Genomic DNA, 12,970 nt, shown 5'->3' on the forward strand with positions numbered 1-12,970 from the left:
CCCGTCCACTCTGAAAGGGGTTGCCTCCAAATGGTTTGAGAAGTTGCCTGCGGGAACGATCAACACATATGCCGAATTGGAGATGTTATTTTCAGCAAGATTTATGGCTTATAAAGAAGAGAAAAAGACGAGCATGCATTTGGGTCGAATACAACAGGGAAAAGATGAATCTTTGCGAAGCTATGTTCGACGTTTCAATTTGGAATCAGGACAGATTCCAGACCTGCCTGACGGGGTGGCGTTTGATAATTTCTTTAGGGGACTTAAGAAGGGGTCCTTTAAGTTCGATTTGGTGAAGAAAAGTGTGAGAACTATGGCCGACGCTCTGGATGAGGCCGAGTCATTTATTCATGCCACTGAAATCTGCTCCCTCCCCAAAGAGTCTAAGGGACTGGAGGCCACAGATCATCCTCAGCGCAAGGATAAGTCAGACAAAAAGACCAGCCATCCGAATGGGACATGGGCCATTGAAAAGAAAGGATATCAGACACACCGCTCCCAAGGACAGAAGAGAGGACGACCCTATGACAAAGAAAGGTTTGAATACAACACTGACCTGTATACGATACTGCTAGATGTCAGTGATAGGTATGAGATTGATCGACCGTTCCCCATGAAGTCGCCGGTGGAAACTCGGGACAGCTCGCTTTACTGTAAGTTCCATTGCGATGTGGGACATGAAACAAAAGATTGCAAGTCCCTACGAAGGGCTCTCGATGGATTAGCCGCTAAAGGGTTCCTGAAATCCTATCTCAGCACAAGCACAGGGGGAAGTGGTAAAAAATTCTACAAGAAAAGCAATTCACCGTCATACCGACGTGATGACAACGACACTGACCTAGAAATTGTAGCCGTCATTTCAGGAGGTCTAGCCGCTGGGGGCCCAACAATGAGAGGCCAAAAAGACTATGCAAGCCGCTTGGGACAGGTCATGTTGTCTGGAAAAGCTCCAATTGACCATTTTCCTAAAGTGGAGATTTGTGAATCTAACAGGGGCAAGATCGCCACTTCACATGACGACCCCTTGGTCATTGAATTGAAGGTAGCAAACCTCAAAGTGAGGCGTATTTTAGTAGATACGGGGAGTTCGTCAGACATTATCAGCACAGCTTGTCTAAGTCGTCTTAAGCATGATCCAAAGACAATTGAAAAGATACATTATCCGATCATTGGATTCGGGGGCGGCATAATTCATCCCCAGGGGATAATCACTCTGCCCCTACGAGTTGGAGGCCGGCATCAAAGTAAGAACTTGAACGTCCGCTTTCTAATCGTAAAGGACCTCACTGCTTACAATATCATACTGGGTCGTCCAACTTTCACTAGTGGAAAAACAGTCATTTGCGTCGGTCATTTAAGCCCATTTGCGTCGCACATTGGTGCGACGCAACTGGCCGCGACGCAAATGAAAAAGTCATTTGCGTCGCACTTTTGTGCGACGCAAATTTGAGTCATTTGCGTCGCAGTTTTACTAAACAGCGACGCAAATGACTTTTTTTTTGACATCCAGAAAAAGTCATTTGTGTCGCTGTTTTACTGAACTGCGACGCAAATGACTATCCAGGATGTCAAAAAAAAAGTCATTTGTGTCACTGTTTTGTAAAACTGCGACGCAAATGACTCAAATAATAAGGTCATTTGTGTCGCAGTTTTACTAAACTGCGACGCAAATAACCTTATTTCTTCTTTTTTTTTCATTTTTTTATTGAGCAACTTCATATTTCATGTATCTGGATCACAGTATTATATATACATGCATAAAAAAAATAGTGGAATATAGTTGAAAATTTTGACAGAATCTCCTTTGTAATATAACACTTCCCAATAATCGGGAATTATAATACATGCACCTGTCAAATATAGTTTTACAACCCCATTAAAAGGCAATCCATCATATCATATCGTTCAACCAACATGTTGATAACGAACCTAACAAACCAATATTACAACAAACTAGCTAGCTAGATTTACATCGGAATTGGTCAAAAAGTAATCAGCCCAAAATTCTTTAACCTCATTAATCTCCTCGAATGAAAAAGGCTTTGTTCTTGAATAATCCTAAAAATACACATGCAAGTATATAAATAATTAGGTCAACAATCAATAGTTATGCCTAGAGCTACTTCAATTTATTAAAGTATATCACATACCGTAGTAAGATCTTGACTATCACGATGCTTTGTAAATATATCGTACATAAAACGCATGACGTAGTAGCCACACTCTAGTGATCCCGGTTGTTGAGGACACTACATGATTAAAAAAACAACACAAGTAAATTTTATATGAAATTATACGTAGTAATTTTGAAAAACTTGATCTTTAGGTAAGTATTAAACTAATTATACCTGTGCCGCAATCCAATTCAATTTAGTTCCTTTAGATTTTCCATTTTGTGCCTTGTAAGTCCGAAAAGCCCTACACGTTTGACAAAAGGGGACTTATAGCTATATACTTTATTATATTTTTGTATCATGTAAATGCAAAGAATTCATAAAATACTTTACTTACAGGTTCAATTGGTTCTTAATCATCAAATTTCTCTTCTTCTGCATAGAATCAAATATGTAGACCTGAGATTTAGCCAATCAAATAACTAAAAGAATCCAATGCCTCCTACGTACAAATAATAAAATTATGTCGTTAGAAAAAAAATATTAACAACAATCAACAATATAATATGAAAAATAAATTTAAAATGTTCTTACTTTTCGAAGTATGGACATAAGATGAATGACTTAGAACTGAGTGTTGCCATGGATTGCGACATGTATAATAGAACACGATTTATATCACTATACAACATGGTTTCCGAGATCATCTCCGGGCACATGAATCCCAAAGCATTGGTAGAATGATCAAATTCATCCCACGACTCATATAAAGCCCTACATAGCTCAATAACGTTAAGACAATTGAAAATATAATAATTAGGAGAGAAAATTTAATTTAGGAAACTCACAGTATAAGAACTTGCAATATCGATATATTGAGCCATGCTCCCGAGAGAAGTTGATTGATGTCTTCAACGGCGATAATAAGTTCACGGTCGTTGTCAAAATTGAATGCCCTTTTACTAGCTTGCAACTTAACATCCTCCCCTTCTTTTAATTTAGAAACCATAGTTTTCATACAATTGCACTGAACTCCCAATTTTTGCGAGCTAAATTTGGGAAGAAATTGTTTGTTTGCCTTAGTGTTGGACCCTTTTGTCTCGCGTTGACTTTCAACCATTACCTCTTTCCCTTTAGGCTCTTTGCTTGTAGCCCTTTTCTCGTTAGGCTCTTTTCTTGCAGGCTCATTTACCTGAGTTATGAATTTCAAATAACCATATACATATTAGTGAACATAAGTGTATGATATAATATTTTCGAGTCAAATTTGATGCATAATCATAAGTTACCTCAGGACTCGTCACAAGCGAAACCAAATTTGTTGGCCACTGAGTGAAAGTACCAAGAGCTTGTCCAAGTTTCTTTATAAATTGAGAAGGCACGGGGACTGAAGCTTTTTTATACGCGGGCTCAAATTCATCAACGCTCACCTTCACGTTATCGGCAACGAGGTTGTTATGGTGATCAAGAGTCAATTCCGGATGTATAGTACCAAAGGCAACAAAGACTTTCTCTGAGTTTATCAACAAGTATAGCCGGCAGGAGGTAGGTTCCTTTATTTGAAAAAAACAACATGTTAGAAAAATGCCATTTTCGCAACCATTTATAACCATTTATAAGTTCAATATTGAGAATGAACCTAAGGACTCATTCAAAACCATTTATAAGTTCAATATAACCTAAATATGCAAAACTGAACAGATCAGAACTGATCTGCACAGAACTGGTCTGCACAGACCAGAACTGGTCTGCACAGACCAGAACTGGTCTGCACAGATCAGTTCTGGTCTGCACAGATCAGTTCTGGTCTGTGCAGATCAGTCCTGGTCTGTGCAGATCAGTTCTGGTCTGCACAGATCAGAACTGCTCTGCACAGACCAGAACTGATCTGCACAGACCAGTTACCTGATCTGTGCAGACCAATTCTAGGGGATTTTGTTGGTCTGTGCAGATCAGGTAACTGGGAATAAGTTTTATTATTGATGCAAAAAACAAGTAAACATAAAAAATAAAAACAGTTGAAATAAGTTAAAAGCTAGGCAAGTAAACATAGTTAATCAAGGAGAGGAACCTAAAGACTCATTTTCGCTCCCGATTTTCCTAAAATGAACCTAATGACTCATTTTAAACCATTTATAAGTTTAATATGATTACTAAAAGGTTGTAAGACTCATTGAAATCCATTTATGCACGGTTAAAGGTCGTTTAGGTCGTTATAGGTCATATTTAGCCTAAAATGGCATTTTCGCTCCCGATTTTCCTAAAATGAACCTAAGGACTCATTTTAAACCATTTATAAGTTTAATATGATTACTAAAAGGTTATAAGACTCATTGAAATCCATTTATGCACGGTTAAAGGTCGTTTAGGTCGTTATAGGTCATATGTAGCCTAAAATGGCATTTTCGCTCCCGATTTTCCTAAAATGAACCTAAGGACTCATTTTAAACCATTTATAAGTTTAATATGATTACTAAAAGGTTATAAGACTCATTGAAATCCATTTATGCACGGTTAAAGGTCGTTTAGGTCGTTATAGGTCATATGTAGCCTAAAATGGCATTTTCGCTCCCGATTTTCCTAAAATGAACCTAAGGACTCATTTTAAACCATTTATAAGTTTAATATGATTACTAAAAGGTTATAAGACTCATTTAAATCCATTTATGCACGGTTAAAGGTCGTTTGGGTCGTTATAGGTCATATGTAGCCTAAAATGGCATTTTCGCTCTCGGTTTTCCTAAAATGAACCTAATGACTCTTTTTAAACCATTTATAAGTTTAATATGATTAGAAAAAGGTTATAAGACTCATTGAAATCCATTTATGCACGGTTAAAGGTCGTTTGGGTCGTTATAGGTCATATGTAGCCTAAAATGGCATTTTCGCTCCCAACTTTCTTAAAACTAATTATTTAAAAGAAACAAATAATCTTATATACCTGAATGTTTGCAAATGGATCAACACCCCCAGATTGACAACTACTAGGAACTCGAACATCCCCCGTCATATGACTCGGTATTGAGAGACCCAGCTCTTTAGCGAATGTGATGAATTTCTCCTTAACCATGACATCCATCTTTGAGTTCATCTCTTGTATTGTCTCCTCTCTAACCCTTTGGGTTACTCTTGCTTCCATTTCCATGAGATCTACATTTTCAATTGGTCGGTATCTACGCCGCTCTCCGGTCCCCCACACAGCTTTGATGCCTATTGTACTACCAAATGTAAGTGGTCTCCTAGTCTTAGTCTTATTAAGTGCACGAGTTAAAGCATCATCAAATCGATAAGGAACAAATGTCCCTTCCGCTTCTTTTTGTTTCCATTCATCCTACATGAAACCAAATAGTGTTAGGGAAAATTAATGCTTCTGCATCCTTTTGTTTTTGACCTTAGAAAATGAAATGAATGAAACCAAAAACTGTTAGAGAAAATTAACACTTACAATGGTTTCTTTGACCTTTTGTGTTTGCTCATCCGGCAAGTATGTATTTCCTTTATCATCTTCTACTGATCTTCCAAGAAGCCATAAGTATGTCCTTTCCGAGAAACTTGAAACAACCGTAGAACTAGAGGAACCAATGGATGACGAAGAAACCGAGGGAAGGTACCCTTTGCTACGCCATTCAATGGACTTTTCGGCATACGATTTTTGTCCCATATGATGAGGATGTATGTTGAAAGATTGGCTCGCTCTTGCTTTCTTGCTTATTTCCTAATGTTGGGAGAAAAATATAAATTATTAATTACAACCAAAAAAGAACTTTAATATAGTCAAAACTTTAATTGATAATGATTTTTATACCATATATTCTTCTGATGTACGATACTTCACAAATTCCTCCCACATATCTTTAGTTATGAAATCATACAAGTTATAAGGCATCTTTTTATTTGCAGGCATTTTCCTTGTCTCTGTGATCCAACCTGTATGTAATTTCGATTTGAAACCCCTCCAAGCCTTATCACACCTCTTTAAGACTTCTTCTTTCTTAGTCTCATCTTGGATATGAAACTCTCTCTAAATGAAATAGAAAAAGCAATACAAAGGTTTTAGCAAATGAGTAACATGTATAGACAATTGAGGAATGCATATTCTAAAATAATGACATTTTCGGTTACCTTGACACCTTCCCACAATGTGTCTTTGATTCCTTGCGAAACGTGTTCCCAATCTTTAATCAATATAGAGACTTTTGTGCGGCTTATCTCGCCGATGTGAGTCTTGAATTCTTTTACCCATTTTCCTATGGGTTGGTTAAAGCAATCCCACTCAATTATTCTTGGAACCCCGGGCATGTCTTTGATCCCTTTTGAAGGACCTCTTGGCTTCCTTTTCTTCTTTTGGTTCCCTTGATTTGCCTCTTGATCTGATGGCTCCTGTCCATTTGGGACCTCAAGGGCATACATATCTTCATTCTCCATGAAATAAGTATCAAGGTGAACCAATTCAACAACTTCTGACCTGAATAATTAAGTGGCAAACCAGTCAACTACGGCACACAAATTAGACCAAAAATGTGCAAAATTGAACAGACCGGAACTGATCTGCACAGACCAGAACTGGTCTGCACAGACCAGAACTGGTCTGCACAGACCAGAACTGATCTATGCAGACCAGTTCTGGTCTGTGCAGATCAGTCCTGGTCTGTGCAGACCAGTTCTGGTCTGTGCAGATCAGTTCTGGTCTGCACAGATCAGAACTGATCTGTACAGACCAGAACTGATCTGTGCAGACCAGTCCTGGTCTGTGCAGATCAGTCCTGGTCTGTGCAGACCAGTTCTGGTCTGTGCAGATCAGTTCTGGTCTGCACAGACCAGAACTGATCTGTACAGACCAGAACTGATCTGTGCAGACCAGTTCTGGTCTGTGCAGATCAGTCCTGGTCTGTGCAGACCAGTCCTGGTCTGTGCAGACCAGTCCTGGTCTGTGCAGATCAGTTCTGATCTGTGCAGATCAGAACTGGTCTGCACATTAAAACCGATCCGGGACTTGCATTCTACAACCAATACAAAGTAAACAAGAGTTCATGCAAATTCAAAACTATTTCATAATATAATTCATAAAAATAAAATTAAAAAGAAAGAAAATGACGCCTAAAATGATATTTTCGCTCCCGATTTTCCCAAAATGAACCTAATGACTCATTTTAAACCATTTATAAGTTTAATATGATTACTAAAAGGTTGTAAGACTCATTGAAATCCATTTATGCACGGTTAAAGGTCGTTTAGGTCGTTATAGGTCATATGTAGCCTAAAATGGCATTTTCGCTCCCGATTTTCCTAAAATGAACCTAAGGACTCATTTTAAACCATTTATAAGTTTAATATGATTACTAAAAGGTTATAAGACTCATTGAAATCCATTTATGCACGGTTAAAGGTCGTTTAGGTCGTTATAGGTCATATGTAGCCTAAAATGGCATTTTCGCTCCCGATTTTCCTAAAATGAACCTAAGGACTCATTTTAAACCATTTATAAGTTTAATATGATTACTAAAAGGTTATAAGACTCATTGAAATCCATTTATGCACGGTTAAAGGTCGTTTGGGTCGTTATAGGTCATATGTAGACTTAAAATGGCATTTTCGCTCCCGGTTTTCCTAAAATGAACCTAAGGACTCTTTTTAAACCATTTATAAGTTTAATATGATTATAAAAAGGTTATAAGACTCATTGAAATCCATTTATGCACGGTTAAAGGTCGTTTGGGTCGTTATAGGTCATATGTAGACTTAAAATGGCATTTTCGCTCCCGGTTTTCCTAAAATGAACCTAAGGACTCTTTTTAAACCACTTATAAGTTTAATATGATTAGAAAAAGGTTATAAGACTCATTGAAATCCATTTATGCACGTTTAAAGGTCATGACAATCTCATAATCCTTGGAACTCCATCAAAATTTCCCTTTTTTAAAAATCAAAACCGATAAAATTACAAAATCAAGTTCATGGAATCGGCTTACCTCTCTCACTCTTTCTCTTTTGCAACATAAAATCCTTCACCGTGATCTCGACGAGTAAGACTCATGTTAACATCATCAATTGTTTGAGGAATATGCCACGAGGAAGGTGGAGTCTCATTAAACTGTTCATCTTATTCTTCTTCATCATCTACATCCTCGACCCCAAGTATTCTTCTTTTGCCTTCAAGAACAACTAACCAACTACGATCGGCAGGGTCAACAACATAAAAGACTTGTTTTGCCTGTGATGCTAATATGAATGGATCTTCAAGATGCCCGACTCGACTAAAGTTTACAAGTGTCAAGTACCCATGTTCATCACTTTTGACACCGCGACTAATATCAACCCACTTGCACCGGAATAGAGGTATCTTAAATTCCTTATATTGCAACTCTAATATTTCTTCAATTACTCCATAGTAACAATACTTCTTATCTACAAGTGTTCTATCTCTCGCACTAGCATATTCCGAAGACAAGCCCATTGCCGTAACACCACTATTTTGCATCGTCGTTTTGTCATCTTGTCGCTTAGTGTAAAAAGAATAGCCATTGATGTCGTACCCCTCATAAGAGATGACTTGACATTTAGGACCATATGCCAACCATCTCAACGTGTCAGATACAACCTCAGGCGTTTCGGTGATTTGATCCATCACTCGACTCTTGAACCATGTGAGGAACGAACGATTATGCTCTGTTATCAGTTGAGGACCATTTTTTGAAGGATATTGCTCTCTAAGAAACTCCATGTGCTCATCCACATATGGATGGACTTCACTAATAGTTTGCACCACAAACAACTCAATCTTAGTCATCATTTCTGAACCGATTGATATCCTTTTCCTGCCGATTGTACCTTGACCCCCAAGTCTCCCTTCATGTCGAGACTTTGGTACTCCAATTTCTTTCAAATTATTCAAATATTGAGCAACCCATGCGGCAACTTCCTCAGCAACGGTTCGTTTGACAATACTAGCTTCAGGTTTGGCCGGATTCATCACTCTATCTTTCAAGGTACCCATCTCTCGTTCAAAGGGATACATGTACCTCATACAAACTGGCCCACAAAGCTTAATTTCACGAACAAGATGAATAATCAAATGAGGCATCATGTCAAAGAATGATGGCGGAAAATACTTTTCAAACCGACACATGGTCTCAAGTACATCCGCCTGCAAATCATCCAGTATTGTTGGATTGATCACCTTGCTACAAATCGTGTTAAAAAAGAAACACAATCTTGTAATGGTATACCTCACTGGTGGCGGCAATATTCCTCGAATTGCAACCGGCAACAATTGTTGCATCAACACGTGACAATCATGAGATTTCATTCCAACTAATTTCAAGTCAGACATGGACACAAGGCTACGAAAATTTGAAGAGTATCCAGCAGGGACCTTTAAGCCATGCAAAGACTCACAAAAGCTAACTTTCTCCTTTTTAGACAAGGTGAAGCAAGCTGGGGGAAGGTACCAGCGTTTTCCCCTCTCTTGAGGTGCCAACTCGGAGCGACCCATAGCAGCCATATCTTTTCTAACTTTAGGCCCATCCTTCGTTTTCCCTTGCATATTCAACAATGTCCCAACAATGGCATCACAAACATTCTTCTCAATATGCATTACATCCAAACAATGCCTAACTTCCAAATGTCTCCAATATGGGAGATCCCAAAGCGTAGACCTCTTCTTGTAACCACCACTTGACTGACCTTTATAAGGCTTACCAAACTCTGTCTCAATGTCTTTAACCCGTTCATAAACCTCACACGCACATAAGGGAGTAGGAGCTTATCTCTTCTCCACTTCTCCATTAAAAGCTTTCTTCTCTTTTCGAAAGGGGTGATCTTCAGGAAGATACATCCGATAATCCATGTATACATCTTTCCCACAAAACTTTAGGCGCCTCGAGACCAAATCATCATGACAAACTGGACATGCCTTCTTTCCCTTTACAGAATACCCTGACAAATTTCCATAAGCTGGAAAGTCATTTATCGTACAAAAAATCATGGCACGTAAAGTGAAATTGGTTTTGGTGTATGCATCAAACATCAACACCCCTTCATCCCACAACAATTTCAAATCTTCAATGAGTGGCTCTAGATACACATCTATGTCATTTCCGGGTTGTTTAGGCCCAGAGATCAAGAGAGACAACATGATGTATCTACGCTTCATGCATAACCAAGGCGGCAAATTGTATATGGTGAGAAGAACCGGCCAAGTGCTATATTGGGTACTAAGTGTCCCAAATGGGTTCATTCCATCCGTGCAAAGACCAAGCCTAAGATTCCGAACTTCTTCACTAAAGACCTTGTACTTTCGATCAATGTTCCTCCATTGTGGAGAATCAGCAGGATGCCTCATTAACCCATCTTTCTTCCTCCCTTCGGCATGCCACCTCAAGAGTTTTGCAGTTTTCGCTTCTGAGAAAAGGCGCTTAAATCTTGGTATAATTGGAAGATACCAAAGCACCTTAGCCGGAGTAGGTTTCTTCTTAGTTGATGTTGAATTATTATCCACGATCTTGTAACGGGACGATCCTCATCTTGGACACTCATGCAGATTTGCATACTGCTTTCGATACAACACACAATCATTTGGACATGCATGTATCTTCTCATAATCCATACCCAAAGGACAAATAAGCTTCTGGGCCTCATAGTTAGACCTTGGAAGTTTGTTTCCTTCGGGAAGATTATCGGACGTGGCCTCCAAAAACTGTGAAAAACTCTTGTTGGTCCAACCGTTTTCCACCTTTAAGTTGAAATATTTGACGACAGCACCAAGTAGAGTTTGTGTAGAACCAGGATATAATGGTGTTGCGGAAGCTTTGATTATACTCTCATACATACAGGGGCGCTCAACGAATTGATGGTCTTCCACATCATGCATCATCTCATCTATCCTATCTTTCTCCTCTTCTTCCTCACTTTCAACACCAATATCATCCTCAATTTCATTTTCATCACCATTATCACAATGATTATGCTGACTCGAGCTCGGCATACTAGAGCTTGCCCCATGATCTATGCTCTCACCATGCCATGTCCACGTCGTGTAGTTACTCTTAAAACCGCGACGAATTATGTGATCAACAATATCATCAATATCCCGATACCCCCTTGAATTATTGCAATCACAACAAGGACATTGAATTAAACTTGATTCATGTTCTGATTGATGTTTCAAGGCAACCTTACTGAACTCTTGAATCCCTTGTAAGAACCTTGTAGAAAATCGTTTACTACCATACATCCAACTTCGATCCATTTTCAACCACTAAAGAAAAAACAATATGACCAAATTTTGTCGAAGGTTAGAATATAAACTAGGATATTCATATCATTTTAAATCCATGGCTTTATAGCTTCCAACTAAACCTACCATAACTAATAACAAGTTCCCATAACGTACAATTCATTTCACATCACAAATTCACAAACCCAAATTTTGTAGCAAACCCAAAACATGATTTCATGTATCACCTAAATTCATTTCATAACCTAAATTCATTTCATAACCTACACAAACCATCTCATAAACCTACACAAACCCAAAACTTCATTTCATAACTTTTAATTCAACAAATCCTAAATGTAATAAACAATTAAAATTCAACAAAACCAACTATTATAATAACATATTCCAATTCATCAAAAACTACAATTAAAATTCAACAAAACCTAAATCCTAAAATGTACCCAATTAAAATTCAACTAAATAATATCCACAATTAAAATTCAATCTTAAATTTCAATTCAAATGCATGTACAACTAAAATTCAATCATAATATCCACAATTCAAATCAAAATGCACCCTTAAAATTCAATTAAAATTTAACTAAATAATATCCACAAACTTTCAATCTTAATATCAAAATTTAAATTCAATCTTAAATGTAAACAACTAAATAAAATCCACAACACTCAATTTAAACCTAATTATTGAAAGTTTTAATATTTAAAAACAATTTAAATCGTACCTAAGAGAGGAGGGACGAACTGAGCAGGGGCGCCGGCGGAGTGGGCGGTGGCGTGGTCGGCGGCGTCACAACGACAGGCTGAGGTGGTCGGCGGCGATACAAGCAGCAGCTGCCGTGGTGGCTGGGCTGCGTTTTCAACACGAAAAAACCCGGGAGACTTGCGTTTTTCAGCAGTGAACGACGGGGATGGAACGACGAGAACGACGCAGGCCTGCCGGAGATGGAACGACGACAGCAATGAACGACGGCAGTGAGGTCCGACGGCGGTGCAGCGCCAGTGAGGTTCAGTGTTTGGGCTTAATTTGGTTTAGGAGAGAATTGTAGAAGACTTAGGCCAGTATGTAGAGAATTGCGGGATGGAGGAGGGAAACCAAAATTAAAAATCCGAAATTTTTTTACCTCAAGTGCGTCGCAGAATTAGTAAACTGCGACGCAGATGACTCTTAGAGGTAAAATTTTACTAATTCTGCGACGCACTTGAGGTAAAATTTTGCGTCGCATTACTATTAATCTGCGACGCAAATGACTCTGATAACATATTAGAGTCATTTGCGTCGCTGGTTAGTAATTATGCGACGCAAATTGCTAATTTTAATGCTAATAACTGTTAATTGCGTCACATGTTTAAATGTGCGAGGCAAATATGGTGATGCAAATGATTGTTTTTCCACTAGTGTTTGAATCAGGCCAAGGCAGTGGTCGTCACTCATCTTATGCTCATGAAGTATGTCTGTGATAAAGGTCAGGTCGGCACAATTCATGGTGATCAACAGCTAGCAAGAGATTGTTACCTCATTACGCTAAGCCCCGAGGCTTGGGGGAAAACTGACGAAGCAAGAGCAAGCTCAAAAAGAAAACTAGATGAGATGGAGGAGAAAGTCAAGAAAGAGACCTTT

At 38.6% G+C, this 12,970-nt stretch overlaps 1 protein-coding gene across 2 annotated transcripts; it reads right to left on the bottom strand.

Moving 5' to 3' along the window:
* Positions 1–1,777: 1,777 nt before the first annotated feature.
* LOC110776281 (uncharacterized) lies at positions 1,778–12,380 on the bottom strand. Of its 2 annotated transcripts, none has more exons than XR_008919626.1 (8): positions 8,084–8,214; positions 3,404–3,667; positions 2,963–3,306; positions 2,709–2,888; positions 2,512–2,616; positions 2,349–2,418; positions 2,151–2,249; positions 1,778–2,058 (listed from the first exon to the last, which is right to left on the bottom strand). XR_008919626.1 is itself a non-coding variant. In XM_056827523.1 (8 exons), exons 4-8 carry the CDS (start codon positions 2,724–2,726, stop codon positions 1,954–1,956), a joined length of 354 nt encoding a protein of 117 aa, XP_056683501.1. In that variant the 5' UTR covers positions 2,727–2,888; positions 2,963–3,306; positions 3,404–3,667; positions 12,075–12,380; the 3' UTR covers positions 1,778–1,953. The 2 variants fall into 2 exon arrangements, 1 of the variants encoding a protein (XP_056683501.1); XM_056827523.1 differs by lacking the exon at positions 8,084–8,214 and adding an exon at positions 12,075–12,380 and having other exon boundaries at positions 2,512–2,573.
* Positions 12,381–12,970: the final 590 nt, after the last annotated feature.

The sequence above is a fragment of the Spinacia oleracea genome, chromosome 4 (assembly GCF_020520425.1).
Source record: "Spinacia oleracea cultivar Varoflay chromosome 4, BTI_SOV_V1, whole genome shotgun sequence".
Taxonomy (NCBI): Eukaryota; Viridiplantae; Streptophyta; class Magnoliopsida; order Caryophyllales; family Amaranthaceae; genus Spinacia; species Spinacia oleracea.

What these genes read in the sequence shown, in the direction of transcription:
- LOC110776281 (XM_056827523.1), bottom strand. An exon ending in ATTAAGAACCAATTGAACCT is followed by an intron (nt 2,419 to 2,511) that starts GTAAGTAAAGTA and finishes TCAAACGTGTAG; the next exon opens with GGCTTTTCGGACTTACAAGG. An exon ending in ATAGTCAAGATCTTACTACG is followed by an intron (nt 2,059 to 2,150) that starts GTATGTGATATA and finishes GTGTATTTTTAG; the next exon opens with GATTATTCAAGAACAAAGCC.